The sequence below is a fragment of the Myripristis murdjan genome, chromosome 7, assembly GCF_902150065.1.
Source record: "Myripristis murdjan chromosome 7, fMyrMur1.1, whole genome shotgun sequence".
In the NCBI taxonomy this organism is placed as follows: domain Eukaryota; kingdom Metazoa; phylum Chordata; class Actinopteri; order Holocentriformes; family Holocentridae; genus Myripristis; species Myripristis murdjan.
In genome coordinates this window covers 33,695,670-33,717,114 of record NC_043986.1, presented here as the reverse complement: position 1 = coordinate 33,717,114, position 21,445 = coordinate 33,695,670, and the positions used below count along the sequence as shown (strand labels likewise).

Sequence of the window (21,445 nt, the reverse complement as noted above, 5' to 3'; positions counted from 1 at the left end):
GACGTAAACCAGGAAGTCTTGGTTTGTATCTTTGCTGCCGCGAAATTTGGTCGTCAACAGCATGGCGGAGAACTTCCCCAAGTCTAAACTGAAACGGAAGAAATGCGCGGAGATAATTCAGACGAAAAGTGTGCTGAAGAGCAGCCAGCTCAGCCCGGGCTCCGGCGCCGCGGCACCACAGACCGGCAGGTGGGTGTTTATCATTTCGGCATTGTTTGTGGAGGACCCGACATGGTACTTGTTTAACGTGTGCTGCATGAGTCTGCTGCTCCAGAGGCGCCGCCAGCCGCACGGAGCACGGAGCAGCAGGCGGCGGGCAGGGAGCTGTGCTGAGGCTCTGACTCACAGACAGGTGGGCTTTGTGTCGGCCCGCAGGTCGGCGGCTCCTCCAGCAGCATGGTGGGACTCAGAGCAGCTGCCTGCATCACACACACTGTGGCTCCTCACACTCAGCTGTGCTGTGCCACACCTGGAGGACCAGCGCTGGGCCCCTGTTCCTGAGCTCCCACATGTGTCCCCTGCGGTAAGTTACCACACACTCTCAGAAAATAAAGCACACAACTGTACCTTTAGGGGTACAAGGGCTTGTCACGGCTGGTCTCCGAGGTCCAGCTTTTGTCCTCTTGACATTGGGTTGTTATTTGTACCTTATGGAGCCCAGTCTTGTTTGTGTATTATAACTACAATGTTGACTGGATCATTGTAATACCTATTTCTCACATCCACAAAGCTACAAAACTCAAAAGCTACTCAACCATAGCCTACAAGTTCAAGTCTACCTTAAATTAGTGTTTTTAACTAATTTATTGAGGTATTTAGTTCTATATTTATTTATTCATTCATTTATTTATTGATTGATTCAGTATTTGGCCAAACAAACACTGTTTCTTGATGCTGTACCTTAACATTTAAAGGGAATGGTACATGTATGTACCTTTTATCACGTGGGAATACACACTCAGTGGCCACTTAAGAGGTCCACCTGTACAGTCTAATACAATCCGATACAACTGTTGTCCTCTAAAGTTTTCCTTTCCTGCTGCCCGTAATGCTCAGCTTGTCTTGTTGTCACAGTAACAGAGGTGTTCATTCACTTCTATGTTTGGCATTGAGCTCATAGTTAGTGCTGCTGTTGGACTGGACTGCATTTTATTGAGAGATGTTTCCACTATTCTGTCCCCCTCATTTATATAAATAGGGGGGGATAAAAAATAGTACCACCTCTCAATATAATGTAGTCCAGTAGCAGACCTCTACAAACTACAACCTCAGTAATAAACAGAGAATTAAAGTGACACATTCTCCACAATGTCAGCAAAACTGAACATTATAAACTTTGTTAAAAGGTAGAATTTATGGCAGAGCTGCTGACCTGAACTGCATTAGACTGTGCAGGTGGACCTGATAAAGTGGCCAATGAGGGTGTATCTGCCTTTTTGGTTCTGGAGAAGGTGCACATAATTACCATGAGGTCCAATAATTAGCCCTAGGGGATCATTTGTTTAGACGGTACCTTGGGGGACAGAAATGGACTCCTGATGTGCCCCTATTTCTGACAGTGTTAGGGTACGCTCTTATGATGAAACTCACAACAAAAGACTTGACATCATCAAAGAGAAATGGAGATCTATGGATCCTTTATTTCTGTTTTCTTTTAACATCCCACCAAGACGTGGGACTTGTTGCTTCAAACTGCATGTCAGCCTGTTTTTCCTGAAGACGTGACTTGTAGGCCTATGATTACCTTTCTCTCCCAAGTACTTAATACATTTAAGTCTTGTTTACATTTTCGGGGTTGCAACTAATGAATATTTTCATTGTTCATTATTATTTCACTTAATAATTTCTCCTATAAAATGTTAAAATGATTGACACAAGTTCTTATCACAAGTTCTCCGAGCCCAAAGTGATATCTTAGGATTGCTTCAGTAGTTTGACCAGCTGCCAAAAAACAAAACAAAACAAAAGAGTACTGCTTAGACAAAAGACCTGCGAGATTTCACGCTTGAAATAAGATCATACAACCATAAGCTGACATATGACAACATGTCATTTAGTGTGCAACCCGCTGGATGTCAAACAGCTGAGCTGATGATGTGCTTGCATGGTAAATGACATGTTGTCATGTGAGTTTGTGATTGTTTGATTGGCTATGCCAGATTTTAAACATTACTGTCTTATTTTATGGACGAAAGCTTGCAGATCTTTTGTAAATAAAATCAGAAAGTTCTGCAGATTCCAACATTAAGCAGATCAGTCACCTTTCTACATGTTGTCTCTTTTTGTTCATACTCACCAGACTAAAGATGACTCATGAGTGCAGAAGGTGTTTGTTTGCATTCTATAATGTTGTTGATGAACATTTTTCATCATCATCTTCATTGACGAAATAAACACTGAAATGCTAAGAAAGGAAACTGTCAGAGTAAGTGATGCTAATAGGTTGTTTGAAATGACACTAAGTTTCAGTCAAAAACTGTCAGTCCCAGCAACAGAATGTTATCCAAGGCAAATCTCATTGAAACAAATCTGCAACACCGTATGTACTGCATATACTGCATATACTATATATATATATATATATATAAAAAAAACAGTCTGAATTTTAAATTGTTGAAGAGAAATGTTTTTCTGCAGAGCAAGTTCCTTTTTGCACTGCATGTCTGTTCTCTACAGGACAGGGTTAGTAATACAATATGCATCTCATTTGCTTTACTTAACACATCATGTCCAGTGACAATTTATTGATTGCTGTCCAGTCAAAATCCTTATCTCCAGTTTCAGTGAATTTTGTATTTTAACTTAATTTGAAGCTTTACCCGCTCATCGATGGGTTAAGGAAGGTCTGTTACCCTTTGGGTTTTGAAACCTAAAGACAGATGAGATGAAATGAAACATGCAGTCGCTGGTTGACGTTTTTCCTCGTCTCTAAAAGGTTAACATTCTGGAGATGTTTGATTTCACTGGACAACAGGAATTTGATTGTTGTCTTTATTCTTATGCTGCTCATTTATACTTGTATGAACTTTCATTAGCAATGTTTAGTGGGAAATAGGCTGCTGTTCTCAACCTCTATAATTGATTTTGGTTATTAAATTCAAATGCAGGTAGCATTACAGAGTTCTTCAAATGTTCCTGTCTTTGTTTCTGTTATCTGCAGATACACTGCATTGTTTTTCATTTCAGAGACCTGATCCATGTAAGCCAGGTGATGAGCAGTGGTGTGATCTGAGTGAAGAAGTTGCCCCCTTTCCTGAACCCTCTTCCCCTCCTACGAGGGTTTCACCCACTCTGAACCCTTTGACTCTCAGCTCCTCCTTTCAGGAACTCCCAGCACAGGCTGGATCAGCAGCAATAGCTCCTGATGCTGTGGTCCTCGAAACACGTTCGGTGCCTCTCCACGACAAACAGCCCTGTGTCCGTAGTTGGGACACGCGTGCATCATTACCACAACCTGGGAGTGATGGTGAGGAGAGGAAACAGAGCAGACTCATTGAAGGGCAGCATCTTGCAAAGCAGAGGAACATTTGTGGAAGCCAAGCTCCTCTGCAGAGGGAGGGTGAAAATGAGCAGGAGGTAGAGGACAAAGAGGAGGCTCTCAGGAGCTGCAGCAGAGATGGAGCTGATGGAGGAGGAAGAGGAGGGCTGCAGAGCTGCCCCATGTGTCTGCTGGTGTTCCCTGCTGGGTAAGGACTGCACCTCCCCTTCTCTGTTCAGTAAGGCCTAAATGACATATCACACCTTTCTGTAGCTCTGCCATTTCTGTCATAATTTCCCGTTTTCTCCTGTTTTTTTTTTTGTTTGTTTGTTTTGTGCAAGTTGCAAAAATGAATACTCTTTTGCAACTTGGGACTCTAGATAGACTTTTTGAATTGTGAGCAAATTCACATGCTTTCTTACAGAAACATGGGGAAAAGGTGATAACCACATTAGCTAGAAATGAGCAAGAAACTGCAAGGAAACGAACTGAAAATTAGTGATAAATAATTAAATAATAGATAAGTAAATTAAAAAAGACTAAAATCATCAGAATATTAGTAAAGAAAAGTAAAATCAGTAAATAATAAAAAAAAAAAAGTTCTGAAAAAAAAAAAAGTAAAAATGACAAACAAACAGCCTCAATATGTTGCTGCAATACAAATTCTGATAGGATCCTTTCTTCCCTTGACTGGGAGACAGTCAGAGAGGATAGCAAAATCACTCATTGTATCTTTTACGTTGTTGTTGTTGGTTTTTTTTTGCAAGCAGGAACTCTGTTAGATCCTATCTTTAATAAGCAGCTGCCTCTTGCTTGTTTTGGACTTGAGATACAAATAAATGGTAAGGATTTACTGTGATATCTTCAAGTCTGTTTAGGCTACTGTCAGGCATCTGTTTTTGATTGTATTTTTTGGATTCCAACTCCTACGGTCCTACATAACAGCTAGCGGGGGAAGTGAAATAATATCACATGTATCAAAATGGGTGAACTATCCCTTTTTAAGAAGGAGAGGGATTGGAACAGACAGAGGCACAGGCTGGCGCTTGGCAGTGGACAGCAGTTGGAGTCAAACATTTGAAAACATGGCAGCAGCGTCAAACAGTCCACCACGTTTTGAACGGGATCCCAGTCCACCTAAACCGATGGACAAACGCTGCCAGGGGCCAAATCTGAAACGATTCAGCTTCCAGAGCCAACAAACACAGACAACCAACAGACATCAAAACCCCGGTTTAAAAACTGCTCCACAGCTGTCCGAGTCAGCGTGCTAGCGTATTGTTTGATGGTTTTTCTTGTTTGCTGTGGTATCATGGCACTTCAGCATTTTTAGATCTTCAGCTTTGTATTGAAGTCAAATTGATTGTGGTGTTGTGACAACAGTAGAGCCTAAACTCCCAGATGCAAAGTTTGCAAATGCTCAGTTGCCTGCTGTCTCACATAATCAAGCCAAAGGGAAAATAAAGGAGAAAGTCAGGAGTGTGGATCAGTAGAAACAGTAAATGATTCATCCAGAAGGGTCAAAAAGTCAGTTTGCTGCGATGTGGAGTGGTCAGGCGTGGGGACGAGGTGAAGCAGCAGGCCTCGGTCACTCTCAGTCCACACAGGCCCGTCTTTGTGTTGCCGCTGGTCCGATCCTGGCGTGGCCTGGCTGCTCTTTAGCCAGGCACTGTGTACCTTGGCCCGGGCTACACAACCTCTCTGTGCTGCGTCTCCGGGCCGCCACCAGAAACAATGGTTACTTCTGTCTGGATGGAGTAAGAGGAGGAAAGAGAAAGTTGGAGGAGAGGAGGAGTGTAGAGGGGGTGACCTCTTCTCCTTCAGCGTCAACTTTGATTGTGTGTTTTTACTCCCTGTCTCTTCCCCCTCGTGTTTCTCCCACATGTGCACACAGACATACACAGACTATCCTCTATATTAGTGCTGGAACAATATGTTTATATGTTTATCTCCCCATTCGATACTGTCATGACACTTTGGTGCCGATTCAAAATGTATTGCGATTCTGCAAGTATTGCAATTCGATATTCTGAATTATTTCAGTTTTTGTTTGTTTGAATCCTCCTCCAGTTTGTGGCTGTAAAGTTTGATGAGGCTGTGATTCTCCTAGAGGTCACTAGAGGTCATTTTCTCCAGCGACGTCCAGTTTGACAAAAGTCTCTGCCTGCAGTGAAATGGCTGCTATGGGGGCCAACATCATCACACAGGAATCAAATGTGGCTCATTGAATCCACAAGAGTCTCAGCTTTCCAGTCAAAGCCAACTGATGCAGCTCCAAGACTGTTTAGGCCCCAGTCTGCACACACACACCATTTTACAACAGGCCACAAGAACACATGTGGACTGCAGGCTTTGGGGCCCAAACTGCATGGGATTAGCAGAAGGTGGGCGTGTCTGCAAAGGGGAGAGCCTCCCTTTATGGGGCAAGTGACTATTTTTGGTAATTTCCGCACATGTTACATATCACGCCCATTCCCTGTCTCAGTTAGTTCGATAATCATTTGGTCTTCACCCAGCCAATCAGCAAAGATCACTCTACATCCCAGGTCACATGACTGTGGCATTAGACCAATCAGCAGAGACCAGGGTCACATCAAACTTTCATTTTTCTTCAAAGTCAGAAAAAGACGTTTTGCAGCTCGGTTCACTGGACATTTATCATCAAAACATCAAAAATAACCATGGTAAGTTGATGAACCTCACACATTTTATAGTTGAGTAGTTGTGCTAAGTGGTGATATGTGTTGTTTGTGGAGGACTTAGTGAAATGAGTGAAAATACGGCTTGAAAAATGAGGGCACCATATTTGATCATGCGCCCTGTTCACTAAAATTTGCTTGTGTCCGTTTTTGGCCATATGCCCAATGCATGTAACAGCATACTTAGTGCATTTTCTTTACAAATAAACCAATACAACTTAGGATATTATGTTTTAATGTTGCCAAAGGTTTTTATAACACTGTACAGTGATTCAGAGATCATTTCAACAGTGTTTTTAGTTTATAAATAGTGAATATGAGTGATTTTTGTCAGTTTATGGCCTTATCACAGTTGCTTTATTGAATGTGTTTAATTTTTAGCTTCCTTCAACATTTTATGGCAAGAGGAGGGAGACTGCTGTCGTGCCAGTCCACCCTGACATCAGTGATGATGATGATGATGAGGAAGAGGAGGATGATGACGATGTGTCAGACCCTGACTTCGTCCCTATACCAGCACTTTTGTTATAATGTTCACTTGATGTTCAAATGTTGTAAGAAAAAAAAAAAACATGTTTCTTTCACCTTAAAGGTGTTTTTCTTGTATTTTTGATATGAATACTTATTGGAATTTGTTTTACCACTGATGGGCAAGTTACCAAAAATGGTAACTTCATTGGCCTTGATATTCTATAGGAAAATGAAAATGTTTGAAAAATTTTATAAAAGTAATAAATTCATGTCATGTTCACTGATAACAGCCTAGGGTTGTTTTTTTTTTTTTTTTTTTTTTTTTTGAATTTCAAAGTATTTCAATGAGTGCCTTATAAAGGGTTAACACAATAAAATTCTTCTTTCTGTCTTTTTGTGCATGTTTTGGATTTTTGTGTTTAATTTTTAAAAATAGTGTTCTTGTAATTTTCCAGTAATATTTTGCTAGTTTTTGTATTTTTTCAATCTAATTTCTTTCTGATTTTTGCTTCACTTCTTGCTATTTGTTCATCACTTTTTCCCCATGTGTGTGAGAAATCAAATGCATCTTAAAAAAAAAAAAGATGCAGTGGGAGTTAACTATTTGACTGAATATTGGATCTGACCTCCGTAGAAACACTTCCTACATGTTGTCTACTCGATTATTTGATTCTGTTAGGACATGAGCCCGGGAAAAAAAAAAAAAAATTCAGGCATTTTCTCCACTGTTGCTACTGCCAAAAATAGCTCAGAAATTATATTTACAAAGAGCCTTTTTATACTGATTGGGTGTTTGGTAAATTTCACATGGATATAATTTGCCAGACATCTCACCTTTTAATAAAATATCACCTTTTTATATTTGGTTCACTCCTACTGGCTCAGCTTCAGATTTAGGTGGAATAAGGCGGGGCACAGCTGGCATCTCTGGTCTGTAAACCTGCTGCCTGAATCATTACATACTATCTGGGCAACTAAGTTAAGACTGCTTCAGTGAAAATGCAGTGAACTCTGAGTGGATCTGAGTGTCTCATAAGGGTGTAAATGCTGTTTCACTGGCTCTTCCACCCTGCCAAGAGCAGAATTCTGGGGCACTCCGTATGTTTTGGATGTGTCGGGCTTGAAAATGAAAATTTAAAGTTGTTGGCCTTCAAAAACTGATACTGGTGGAACGTTACTCCCTGAATATCCTCATCTTTACCCTGGTCCTGTTTCCTCTCTTCCCACTTCACTCCCCCTGCCAGCAAACACTGAATCCACCATTTTTTGGCATGAAAATGGTCATAATGAAAGATATTGAACACTGGCACAACATATTGGCTATCAGCAAGTTTGGCTTCAGCTTTTAATGCTAATGAACACAACACATTGTATCAACATCCATATCAGTTTGAGTTCAAAGTCACTAATAGTGCTACAGCAACAAAATGTTTATCAGTTATTGAAGCATAAGGTGAATAAATTCTTTCTTTGCCAGTTTTGTTCTGTTTAATGAATTGGTTCATTTTAAATTGACTGATTCCACTAAATGCTAAAAGGTTTTTGTAATATGGGTTTCATTATCAAAACTGTTGGATTGTAACTGGCAATAGCTAATAGTCGTGCCAAAAACACAAGTCCAAACACAACTGTGGGTTATAAAATCCTTTATTTAGAGAGAAGAGAGAACTTTGGAAACACCAACATGTGGCATTGAGTCTTCCTCAGGGACAGCAGTTAGCTTTACATATGGAGCAACATGTGGCCACACCTGTACAGTACAGGATCAGATCACCAGGTGGTGGGGATCCACTGATACTGATTTTCCAGAGCCGATACTGAAAGCCTCCAACTTATCAGTAATTCTGGACACTGATAAATAATATTCATGGCTGATACTTATTTGTGGTAAATTTGAAAATTGCAGGGTTAAAATGTACAGAATTAGCAATGCCAACACAAACCTGGGTTTGGAATTAACAAATGCTTAATATTAATGATTTTTGGTAAAAAGGCTTAATTACAGGAAAATGACGAAAATTACCTGGAAAAAATACAGAAAATTAGCCTGAAATCTCCTTAAATCTCAGAGGGAGAGAGATACAAACAACTGGAAAAGTAGATTTATAATTATTAAAATCATATTTAAGTATCAGATCAGTGATTCTGGCTTCACATAAGATTTCTTGTTGTTTGTGCAAGGTGTCTGAATGCAGCTTCCAGTGAAAGTGAAATGAAAATTGTAACCCTTCTGTCCTTAAGGCAGGTATTGCTTTGTTAGCAACATAGTGCTTCTGTCTTTGTGTAAAACTAAATGAAATACATGTCCAGTGAAAAAGGCAAATGAAAATTGTAGCGACATTATGGGAAATGTTGCCCTGCCAACTCACTTTTGTTGGGCTGGCTTTCAAACACAGGTGGCGTCGGAGTGGTTTTCACATCAGCCATCGTGTATTCTGATACCAACAGAGGGGAGATCTCCTGTCACAAGTTCACAGCATAAATTTGCATAAGCCCCCTTGGTATCGTGTGGAAACACTTATGGACGGCTCCAAATCCTTAACCCTCTTGTTTTTGATGTTTTCACTGCTTCATTAATGCTAGAAATGCAACTGTAGCAAGTAACTCACTATCACTGTCCTAATTTATATTTAAAGACACTACAAATAATATCCAGTTAAAAAACTGGATATTATTTGTATGGAAACGATAAAGTGTCTCACCTAGTCTCATCAGTGTAAACTGGCAGGTTTTACAATGTTGCACACTACATTCTTTTGCAAACAGTGGCAAGTTTCAACTGGGCTCAATGTGTAAAGGTCTAAACTGACCTTTACATATTGCATCAGCTTCTGCAGCTTCATATTAAGTATGTAATTACGTAATCACACAGTACTTTTGGGGACCAGTGCAATACAGCTAAGAAGGTACGTGGGGCAAAATAAGAAATATAAAAAGAGGACAAAAATTGGGCAAAGAACAATGTTTTTGGAAAAATTCTCCGCAATCTTTGGTGCAAATGAGAGAAATCAGTTTGTTCAGTTAGTCCCCAGTGTGTGGTCGCTGACATGGGAGGGATGCATGGACAGTGCTGTCCCACTGACCCTGTGTGTGTCGTCTCCACCACGGTCCAATACATTTTAGTGTTTGGCTATGGGGTGAGAATATAATCATCAGTCTGTATAACTGCTCACACAGAAACAACCATGAGGACAGTTAAGTTGGTAAACCACACAGGTACTAATCCTCTTGCTAATTAAGGAAGCAAAAGAAGGCGAGGCAAACAGAGAGAAACACTCATGATGAATCCTGTGGTGGGACTGCGCTGAAGAGGGGTGGTCTGCACGGGTTTGGTTGCAGCAAGAAGTGGCTCGCACACAGAAGAAAGGAATTCATATTGGAGGTTTACAGAGCTGGATTTACCAAATCCAGACTCCAGTGTGAATCTCTCTTTTCTCTGTGTGCAAGTCCTCTCTTCCTGCTTCAACTTTTTCACTGACTACTGCACCACAGAAGAAGACAAACAGAGGTCAGCTGTTGAAGGTGCAGCTCAGCCCCTACAAGCCACTGTACAGGTGTGGTCCCACAGGCATGTTCCTGTGCCTCCCTGAGGGCCGCTCAGTGCTTGGTGTTTTCAGTGTTCTCTCTGCCCTCCTGAAGAAAGGATTTTCTAACCCCCAGTTGTGTTTAGACTTGGATTTTTGTGCTTCTTACTCTTGCAGTACAATTCTCCTTGCTTTTAAATCCTGAATAATATTTATACTCATGGAAATACTTGGCTCTAAATTCGGGTTCAGCCAAGGAAGCTGGTTGAGTAGCATCATCACACACCACATAATTGATCTGGCAGACATCAGATACAAAAATAACAACAGTAATAATAAATGCTTCACTTCTTCACTACCTGTGGTTTTGGAGTAACCTCCATCATATCAGAGGTGGACCGCTGGTGACTGGCCTGTATTAGTTCTGATAAAAGACCAACACTGGCCATGTCTGGTTTCAGTCCCAGCACCAGTAATTGTTCATCATGTGCACACAAGACTGCTCACAGTGGGTCTTTTTGTCCCTGGCTCTCCAGGTTCACCCAGATGGACTGTGACGGCCACCTGGCTCAGTGTCTCTCAGAGATGAATGCGGACATGACCTGGTAAGCTGACAGGACACTGGCTGTTTTCCAGTCCGTATGTGGAACTTCAGTGCCCTGCATCCTACACGTCCACATCATGTTGGGGGAAAAAAAAGACACGGCCAAGGGAGCAGCTCTACCAGAGAACAGTCCGTGTGTTCTCTTGTTACTGACATGTTACTCAGGCTTGTGGTGGACTATGGCTTTCAGCCCAACTGGAGGTGAAGCCAGACTGTTCACCTCCTTTTAGGAAAACAACAGTCCAGAAAGGAAGGCTGTGTGTTTAAGGATATGGAAGTGACTTAGCAACAGCAAGTCATGAAGAAGTGATAGAATTTACACCGAGGCCACATCGGGAGCCGTGGCAGCAAGAGCTTGAGGAAAATTTCGTCTCCCTTTTGATTAGAGCCCTTCAGAGGTCCCTATGGTGTCTCCAACTGGAATTAATCTGTTGTCTTTAGGCACGGGCCTTCAACTAATGCCTGGGATTCCCGTTGGTCAAGAAGATCTTGAAACGGAAATGAAAATTCATCCCGTCTTGTCTTGTGGGAGGCGGGACACCAAAATGGAACTGGGCCAGTGTTGGCTACACCACATCTTCCTCACAGAGCCATCGAAGATCAGGTTAGGTTCAGTATGTTGAAACATTAACCATGTTGCACCATTCATCTCACTCCTAGGTAAAGACGGGCTTGCACATGTGATTTCTCTTTTTCAAATATTTGTTTGTTATTGTAATATCAGTTTCCCCCTTATTTAGTTGAAAATGTGTACCACAAACAAGGAACTGCAAATAAATTCATATATGCATATGTATATGTACCAAATACTCCTGTGTGAATTTCCCATATGAATTTAGAGTAAACATTTCAGATGTCTTTCCCAGTATCACATAACAGCAAATGGTATTACATTAACATGAGCAAATTTTATAAAATTTCCCAATTTTAACTCATTAACTAATGAGCAGAGACTTAAGACCCTAGTTTGTTGTGAAGCCAATTCCCAGGTGTGGAAAGTACAGCCAAATATTTATATTCATCTGCAAAGATTTTCTGCTGCAGTCTGCAAAAAGGAGGGACTCTGTTCACGGAAAACCAGTATCATTTTTAATAATTACAGATATTTACAAAGATGCGTTAAAGCAGAATTAAGCACATCCAACCAGCATATGTTAGAACAAAATCATGGACTAAGTTGATTCATTTTAAATAAAGATTCTCTGTCTTTCAAGGTTTTTTAATGGCCTTTACTGTAGTGGAGTGTGACTTCAAGGACTCCCAGTTCATCCATTGGTCCCTCAAGAAAACAAATGTCACAAACGTGTTACCTGGTGTGCAAACAAAAAGATCGAACAAAAAGATGAGACATAAATGAAATGCAGTAAATAAGGTGGTGTTGGGAACCAGAACAAACTTCCCCGTAATGCTGAAAGTGATTTCCAGCTGAAATGTGTGTGTGTGTGTGTGTGTGCACGCTCTTGTGTGTTCATTCTAATCAGTGACTGCACAACTGCTTTATTATCTCTCCTCTATCTTCCTCATCCATCCTCATTTCTTCCTCACCCATGTTGGCCCTCCAGCTAATTGAGACCCTTTGACTTGGGACCAGCTAATTAATCCTATTATGCTGTTATCAAATTAGCACGGGTCAGATTTCATCAAATAATTCCCATCCAAAAGAGGGCTGTTCTTTTCCTAGGAAGTGCACAGATGATTTGCCTTGGCAAATCATTATTTCTGTTAACAGGGAAAGAGATTTATCTGCGCACTTCATTGAATAATATATTCACAGATGTGTTGTGCATGTGTTTCATCATATCTGCCTCCTTTCAACAATCCAGGGTCTGCAAATTGGATTCGAATACGATGTTTGCTGTGTATAAAGGCAGCAGTATACTTGTAACAAAGTCGAATTTTCCTGAAATAGAAACGTGGTGTAATACATGGCCAGCCACCGACTGTGGTTTCATATTGTTTGTTTATCTACACCCCACACCAGTGTCTGCGGTGAAAGCGCGAATAAGGCGGCTGGAGGAATACGCAGATTTAGAAACCCTTTGATTGGTCATAAAGGGGCACAAATCCTTTTTGGCGACGCTCAGCAAGCCGAGCCTTCGCACGATTCGTTTTGACCACAAGAAGTTGGCGTGTAGACGTGGGGAGAAAAAGGCAGTGAACCGGAAAAGGAAATGAGATGCTTCTCCACAAGGCGACACATCCAGTATTTTCGACCAATCGTAAACCGTCATGCCCTGGCAGCTGGTGTGGAAGGATTCATGTAGTTCAGCCAGAAAGCCTGAGCGCACAGTAGAGGCGGAAGCCATTGTGGAGCTTTGTTTTTTCCGGCAAACACGCCACTTTTGTCCGTATGAACCTGTCAAAATTTGACTCTGCAGCAAGTATACCGTGGCCTTAACACTTTCCAAACATTTTTGTCTGCTGCAGAAGATTAAAAACACCCAGTCTGTGATGTGTGTTGTAGAGTATGGGCTGAAAATGTTGGGATTCAGGAAGCCATTTGCTGAGCGGTACACAATGTTTACCTGTTCGACCTCTACATGTCGAGCATTATCCAAAGTGTTCTTTGTTGGCCTTTTTCATATATGCCCCGAGTTCTTTCCATGTCTTATTGAGGGTTAGTGCAGGCTACTCCTGTGCATTAAAAGACCAGTCAGACCCATTACATAATCTTATGCTCTTTTACACTCTTCTGTAATTGATTTCATTAAAAACTGAGAATCAGTCTTATTTGTGGCAGGCTACTGTGCTCAGGAAAACATGAATTCCGTTCCGAGATTTTACAGTTTAGACAAACTATGGCAGAGTCTACACGTTATTTCAGTTGTTCTTTGCCAACTGATCCCATGACGGGTAAAGATATTTTCAACAAGAGATAAGTGCAATCAGAGACATGATAATTATTTGGATCTTTGAGGCACTTAAATAAAAAAAAAAAAAGTTGTCTCCCACTTTGTGTTTTTCCCCATGTAAATAAATCAATATAACAAAAAGAAGTTTGTGGTTATGGATGAAAATGTGCCACTTGCATCAATAAAAAGGCATCATCAATTTTGGCTTCACTACCTACATTATAATACACAATAACTTATTTTTTCCTTTGTCATTGTACATTCTTGTTTCGATTTGAGGCATTGCCCCCTACAAGATAAAAAAGAATTAACAAAAAAAAGTGCACATAAATTTCAAGTTCTGACGTAGAACTGTCATATTCATCCAGGGATGCAAGACGGGTTGAAATGTGTTCATGATGGCAGGCACAGAATGAAGTAGCTTTCTGTTCAAATTACAAAGCCAATCGTGCTTTGATGCACACATGGACATTCGGAGGAGAGAGAGGGAGAGAGAGGAATGAAGCCAAAGGAAAAAAAAGAAAAAGGGAAGACAACGTAACAACTGAGTTTGGGGAATGTTCTTGTACTCCAGTGTGTTTGTTTTTCCTGTGGATACCACCAAAAGAGAGTTTGGTACCCAACGAAACAGCGTGGATCCGCCATGAAAGAACCTTTCGCACTCGTCTTTGCCCTCAAGTCTTGTTGACATGTCAAAAGGAGGGAGTCCATCCTCCCTGTTGTCCTTTACTCCTCTTCCTCGCCTTCCAGAGTTGGCTAGCTAGTCGGTTTTGGCTGAGACGGCAGCTTGGACAGACAGTAGGTGGGCGAAGGAGGAAGCTGGTCTCCTTCATACAGACTCTTCTGTGGATAGCAGCAGGGGGTTGATGTATTCAAATCCCTCAAACTCCGACTGGTCTATTCTCTTGATGACATCCCTAGACAGAGAGAGAGAGATTGGAGAAATGTTTTACCACAAACTCAGAACAATATGCCATTGGCAGTAGGGTTAGAATGGAATGGGTTGTTAAAGGCTGATACAATACTTTTGGTGTGATGGACAAGATTTTTTATTATTCAGGATCTACCTTTGCCCCTGCAACAGCATTTGCACCATGGGACACAAATACTCTCCATTCAAGCAACACAAATGAAATCTGTTAGGTAAAGGCAAACTAAAATGTGCTTTTTTTCCTAAATGATTCTTAATTGTCATCATTGGGTGAGAAAACATGAAACTGAGAATATGAAGCACCGTCCCTGCAGACAGAGGCCTGCCTGTTGATTTCTCCTGAGTTAAATTCTCAGATTTGCTGGTTAGAGATTAAGACTTCCTCTCAAGAATAAGAGTGAAAAGGCCTGGGTTTGATCGACTCTTTAGCAGCACCTGAATTCCTCCGCAACAAACAGACAGTATCTGTTAATGTGTTAGCATAGCACTTCAAGGATTATTCTTCCAGTTTTAATTAAAACAGAGGAGGCGAGAGCTAGCAATGCCTTCCATGTAAATACGGAGCCCTAGCCAACGATGGCATCAGTTGTGGGCCTTCTTGCATCAGCTCTAATACTGCAAGCCTGCAAAATCAAAGTGTTTAGCAAGTGAGCTCAACAACAATGTTAGCTGGGAAAACCTAAGCTAACATACTGTTACAGTGATAGTAGGACTTGTATCTAAGTCAGTTCCAACAAGCAGGATCGGACAGTTGGATGGGTTTATACTAGAACTGAGACAAGATCAAACTAATACCCAGCCCACTCTGCTGGAAAGGATTAGCCCAAGCAACTCCATTTTATTACACTTATTGCCTCTTTGGGACTCTCACATCTTGGTGGATGATGAAGATAGAACTCAAAAATAATACTAAATAAGAAAATCTCCATTTTTAATTGGGTTTACTATCCCTTTAAAGAAGTATGGTTATTTTCAACCTGGGCCACCTTTTTTAGTTTTTATCGTGATGATTAACGAAGTTAATTTGTCACTTCAGTGTAGTATTTGATATACTGTTCCTCCAGTAGGGAGCACTGCACTCAGTAACGAACCCTGGGTCAAACCCAATCTCCAACACAAAGGCAGTGCAGGTTGTTGTTAATGCCATGTTATTTCCTTAAAGCTCCTATAGTCAGCTTTGGTGAATGGAAGGAATTTGGTGAAAATTTGAACGGCAACAACTTCCCCTCCTTCCCTGCTGAGCTTCAGTCATGCCTTCATGTCACTTCCACCCACACACAAGCACTTGCATGAGGCACAAATGCTCACAACCGCAGCAGAGACGTATGCAAGATGAGCAACTCTCTGAAGTACACAGTAAACCGATTGAACAAATTCCTTTTTTGGAACTTTTTCCCTCCTCGCTTTTCCTTTGTTTTGCCTGTGTAAAGGCTGTTTGGCAGTGAGGATGCAAAGGAAATTTCCCACTGTCTGATGGCCTTGTTTCCACCACAGTGCTGTGAGCTAGGCTGCTCCAGCAGAGGCTGCCCTGGATGTGAACACGATGTGATTGACACCAAGGAAGGGACGCCCCCTATCTGTGATTGGTTGTTTTCATTCAGGACAAATTTATTTTTGCTCAGAAGCAGCCAAAGACACTGGGTTCTTTCACATTACACTTACTTAGTGAATATACGTTGGTATGTTATGGAAACTTCACCACATAAGATTTACTTTAAATGTTGAAAGTTAACTTTAGATGTCTGAGTTTTTCTTTTTACCCCGCTCCTTTTGGCTAACAGTCCGGGTTGCCTTGCATTTTTGTTGATAGAAAGTTGTTCTTAAGTGGGGCAAAAAGATTACAACACATCCATAAGGCTCGACAGCAACAAATGACAAACACATGAATTAACATTTTAAAGTGCAAGAAGTATAACAAAATAAATAATTGATAATAATTGATAAAGTATATCAATACAGAGGAAGCTAGCAATATGCGGAGATGCTTGGGGTGTCCAACAGCCTGTTAGCACTGTGGTGAACTGGCATCCATGTGGAAAATGGCCCAAGTTCTGCTGTAAGGTGAGTTGATTTTAAAAAAGGAAGAACTGCAGTCAGAATGGAGAGGTATTCTCATTGCTCTCTCCTGGGAATTTTGTTCTTAAAATTGACTCAAAATGATTAATCAGTTATTAAAATAGTTGTCGATTAATAGTTGGCAACTGCTCTATTATTTGACTAACTGTTGCAGCTCCAGTTACTGGTTAATGTGCCATACTGGCTAATGTTAATATCTGTGATTAAAGGTCCAGTTAGCTAAGCTAATACCTTGTATGATGTTATGCATTTGCAATAGTCAGATAGTTACGTGATAGTGTTAAAATTTTTGATATTGTTATAATAGTGAATATTGCAATATTGCACCACCCCTACTTCCAATACACTGTCATCTGCTCATGTCCCTGCTCATGTAGCTTGCCTCTGTCACTCACTACGTTTACATGGATTAAATAATCCAATGATTGGCCTCATTCTAAATGAAACAACAGTGCAATTAATCTGTTTCTATGGGTTGCTTGTAAAGCTATTCCATTCATATTCATACAACAAGACACAGGCCAGTTTAGCCTGGCTTTACCAAGCACCATGTAATATATGTCCATTTCACACAAATATTTCACATGCGTTGTTTCCGCCTCATCCAAAATATGTTTAGATATTTTGCTTTTGTTGTCGGTCATCTTTTCAAAAGCATGATTTCAGGGATTCATCATAAAAGTCACTGACAGAGCTCAAGCTGTCAGCAGTTGGATCGCAGTATGTGTAGCAATATGCCACAAAAACTCAAATAGGTTGTCATATTTGGATAAGTGTGTATACATGGTTAAAACACCCTTCAATAATCCAACTAAAGTTAGAATACTCCACTTCTTAATCCGACCACTGTGACTGTCAGACTATGACTTTGTTCGGGTGAAGGTAATGAGAAAAAGCTGTTTCCATGGACATTTCTTATTCCAAGTATTGTCTAAATTGGACTATTGCAGTCCATGTAAACATGTGCTCTTCCTCTGCACAAATTGACAGCTGAGACCCACCTGATGGGCTGATACTTTAAACCCGGAGATGTTCCGTTCAACCAGCTTGCCACTCCGCTGCTCTAATTTACCAGTTTGTTTCTCTCAGAATGAATCCTTTTATCCCATGTAAAATAGTGCGTCTTTGCCCAGTATGGGATGCAAAGGGAGACAAAAAGAACATGATGTCGACTAATCAGTAGAGGAACTCTCACTGTGTTTTTTCTCCGAGTACGCTGCTTCCATTAACAAAGCCGTAATCATGAGTAAATGGAGTGAAACCCCGTAACCAGTGGGCCTGGAGTGGCTGGGTAAAAATAAATGTACTCCCTTAGCAACGTCGCTGGCTTCCTCTCTATGCAGCAACAAGCTGTTTACTCATCTGTGTGTGTATGTGTGGAGTGGAGGGGTGGGGGTGGGGGGTGGAAGCCCAGAAAAGGAGGCCTCTTGCTGGGAGAGGTTGAGAGGCTTTTCCCCTGGAGACTCTGTGCAGAAGACTTTGATGTTGAAACAATAGGTGTGTTCATTGGACTCCCCTGGGTGCGTCAGGTGGGTGGGGATCTCCCTTCAGGGGCAATGCTGAACAGGTTGCACATCCCACCCACAAGACCATGAGGACAAGTGAATGAAACGCTTCAGTGTCTTGTTTTCAGTTTGTGGGCTGGAATAGTGATGAAACAAATGTTTTTCCTTCAGCCCGTTTAATGTCAGTAGTCTCGCCATAACTACGATGTCAACAACCAATAGAAAAATAAGTAGTAAGTAGAAATATAGCTGTGCAGCAGCGGTGGAACGGGTCTCACTGGATGACAAGCTATCCATGTATGGGAAAAAATACAGGAAAAAATAATAGGAATTCCGGTAAAAATGGGAGGCTTTTGGACCCTAATTAGAGAACGGCGTTTTTCTATTGTGGACTTTGTATCTTGGTAAAAACAGAGAAGCGAAAAGAGAGACCACAAAAAGGGAGACACAAAAGAAAGGAGGGAAGGCTTGGGAAACGACCAAAACAAACAGTGTGTTCAGCAGCGCAAATGTTGCCCTTTTTTTTTTTTTTCCAGGCACGGCTTAAAAGCATTACCAGATGCAGATGGGAGAGTGGAGAGCGAGCGAGGGAGGAAAAGAGGAAGGAGCAAAGTGGAAAGGAGAGGGAGCAAGAGCAGGGGAGAGCATGCTGAGAATACCTAGATCATAGAGTTACAGTTACAGTACAGTTAGTCTAAACGAATACAAGTTTTCAGGCAAAACAATAATAATAATGTGAGGTAGCGGTTTGCAAAGTAGAGTCTTGAAGGGTCTTCAAGGACGTCCTCAGCAAAATAAGGAATACTTTAATTTCTCTGTCATTTAATTCACTAGAAACTGTTAAAATCCAAAAATGTGTGAGGGATCATTTTAACATTCTCTTCTTTCTGGTTTAATTTAAAGCTGCTCTGAAAGCTAAAGCAAAAACATGAAAAAAAGTCATGAGCAAATTAGCAAAGAATTTGTGAGAAAATATAGGGGGGAAAAATTACAATTACTAGAAAATTAGCCAAAACAAAACAGAGAATAAGGCCCACATAAAAAGACAACTGAAGACCAGCAAAACAGTATTTTAAACAATTATTTAAAAAAAAAAAAATAATAATAATACTTAGGGTTAGGACTGGACTGTAACATTCTCTGAGACTCTGGGCCCTTTATGATTTGTGCATACACATGGTCTGAGGCTGTACTGAAGTTATTCACAGTAAGAGCAAATTCAGGTATGGATATTTTGATGAATATCGGAATTTTGCGTTAAACATTGGGATGAACGGTTTAAGTACAGATTTGTGTGTATGCACTGTGAATGAGGCCTACTGGAAGGTTTTCCAACATGAGAGCAATGCAGCGGTGAGGATGAATGAAAATCTTACAGTATATATGACAGTTGACTGTTAACAGTATCTACTTTGAATGAACCGGATAAGGAGAAATCCAAATGGGTGCATGTTGCTGTGAAAAGCACTTGGTCCACGGCTCAGGAAAGAAGCAGCCAAGCTTTTGAAGCACAGCTCTCCTCACACCTGCCCACCCTGACACACAGCAGAGCACAGTGTCAGATTGGTGACTACTGTCTGTGTTTCCTATGGGCTTGTCCTGGACTGTCTTACTGTAAAACATGCATGAAGAAAAGGTGTGCATAGGGAGTGCCGGCACAGCCAATCAATTGCAATCCATGGTGCTCCATTTCAGTATGATTTTTCACATGGTGTTTGCTGATACTAATGTTTCAGTACTTCAAAAAGGCATGTTTTGAGGTTTGTCGATCTGTTTTTGCTCCTTTTCTGTGAAATACAACTGCCTTTGTGGAACGCCGAGGATTCACTGCACTGTATATTGTTTAGATGGTGATTGTGTTAACGTAGTAAACAAGTGTTGCAAAACGTGTCTCTGTGATGGTGTGATGTACAAACTGTCTCACACTATCAGCAGTTAAGAGAGGATACAAGTGTCACCAGCTTTATTGAAGCTGAGATACCAGCTGTGCTGAGTTAATTCAAGGACTTTGACAAAACAGTAATCCCTTTTGAAACATGAGCAAACTCACCATTTGTATGAAGCTCAAAGATGACATAACGGTTTGGATCTGAAGTGCCTGATGAATTTTGCCTGTTTTCAAACATCACACTGGGGAACAGTGGATCTCAAATACAGTGCATACCAGGCAATGCTAGACCACGGTCAGGAGACTGTGGTGACTTTGGACATGAACACCGTGCTGCACATCTGATTCCAAAAATGGTAACTCATTCTCAACAAGGAGAGCTGTCATACTTTCTGCCACTACAGATCCATCTGACATCACTTATTTTCTCAGCTGATTAGTTGTGAAAATGACGTCGGTGTTCAGTCCTTGCAGGTGCTCCATTTAAACCTTTTGGCCCGCTCCTTGCTGGTATGTCAGGACCTCACCAGTGAAACACGCCCAGAGACAGAAAGGGGCGGGGCCGGGCAAGCCAGTGTAGGAGAGACCCAAAGTGTGTGTGTGTGTGTGTGTGTGTGTTTGTGGCTGGGTTCAGACAAATATTTAGAAATGATGTTCAGGTCTGGTTCGGTCATGTTGGCATTATTTCAGTGAAAAATCATAGCCCTACTGTCTGCTCTGGGCAACTTGTGGTGGTGGAGTTTACATGACGACACTGAAGGCAACACAGAGGCTGTTTCAGGCGGTAGATGTAACTTAGTGATGGAGGACAGGCGATGTGGGGCTCAGGCCGGGTTCAGACACAAAAAGAAGAATGCCTGTCAGGTTCAGGTCGGGCTCGGTCACTTTGCCCACAGGCTTGGTTCAGGTTTGGACAAAAATATGTGGCCTGATCTGCATTCTAGTGTGAGTGTGTGTGTGTGTGTGAGAGAGAGAGAGAGAGAGAGAGAGAGAGAGAGAGAGAAAACTGAAGGTGTGCCGGTAAAAATAATTTTAGTGAAAACACAAAAATAAGGCAAAGAATTAACATGCATTAAAATGGTCAAATAAGAAATACTTAAAATAGGCTACTGTGTTCTTTCAAATGATTTAGACAGTTAGATAATTATAGACCAACCGCACAATTTAAGTGTCATTCTGTGGGGAACATTAATATTTAAACATCTGATCAGTGATGCTGGATCGACGTCAGAGTTCTTGCGTTCAGACGCCTTTCACAAGCATTTAAACCTTTGGAACCTGAACAAATCCACATTTTTTTTGTTTGTTTGTTTGTTTTCTTCAAAATATGTGGAAAAAGTGATAAGCGAAAAAGCAAGAAATGACCCCAAATTTGCAAGAAATGAAAACAAGTAAAGACTTAAAAGAAAATGACCAC

At 41.1% G+C, this 21,445-nt stretch overlaps 2 protein-coding genes across 6 annotated transcripts in view; one reads left to right on the top strand and one right to left on the bottom strand.

The window, feature by feature from the left end:
- On the top strand, positions 1-11,983 carry si:ch73-70k4.1 (uncharacterized). Of its 3 annotated transcripts, XM_030055233.1 has the most exons (5): positions 1-189; positions 376-523; positions 3,187-3,686; positions 6,559-6,745; positions 6,795-6,918. In XM_030055233.1, the coding sequence occupies exons 1-5, from the start codon at positions 62-64 to the stop codon at positions 6,822-6,824; spliced, it is 993 nt and encodes a 330-aa protein (XP_029911093.1). In that variant the 5' UTR covers positions 1-61; the 3' UTR covers positions 6,825-6,918. The 3 variants fall into 3 exon arrangements, with proteins under 3 accessions (XP_029911093.1, XP_029911092.1, XP_029911094.1); XM_030055232.1 differs by having other exon boundaries at positions 6,559-6,811; XM_030055234.1 differs by lacking the exons at positions 6,559-6,745; positions 6,795-6,918 and adding an exon at positions 10,709-11,983 and having other exon boundaries at positions 7-189.
- prkcz (protein kinase C, zeta) overlaps positions 11,843-21,445 on the bottom strand; it is a 142,094-nt gene continuing 132,491 nt past the window's right edge. For all 3 annotated transcript variants that reach the window (XM_030055229.1, XM_030055230.1, XM_030055231.1), the window contains one exon: positions 11,843-14,545. In XM_030055229.1, the coding sequence (XP_029911089.1) occupies positions 14,458-14,545 (88 nt within the window). In that variant the 3' untranslated portion in view covers positions 11,843-14,457. The remainder of the gene's footprint in view (positions 14,546-21,445) is intronic.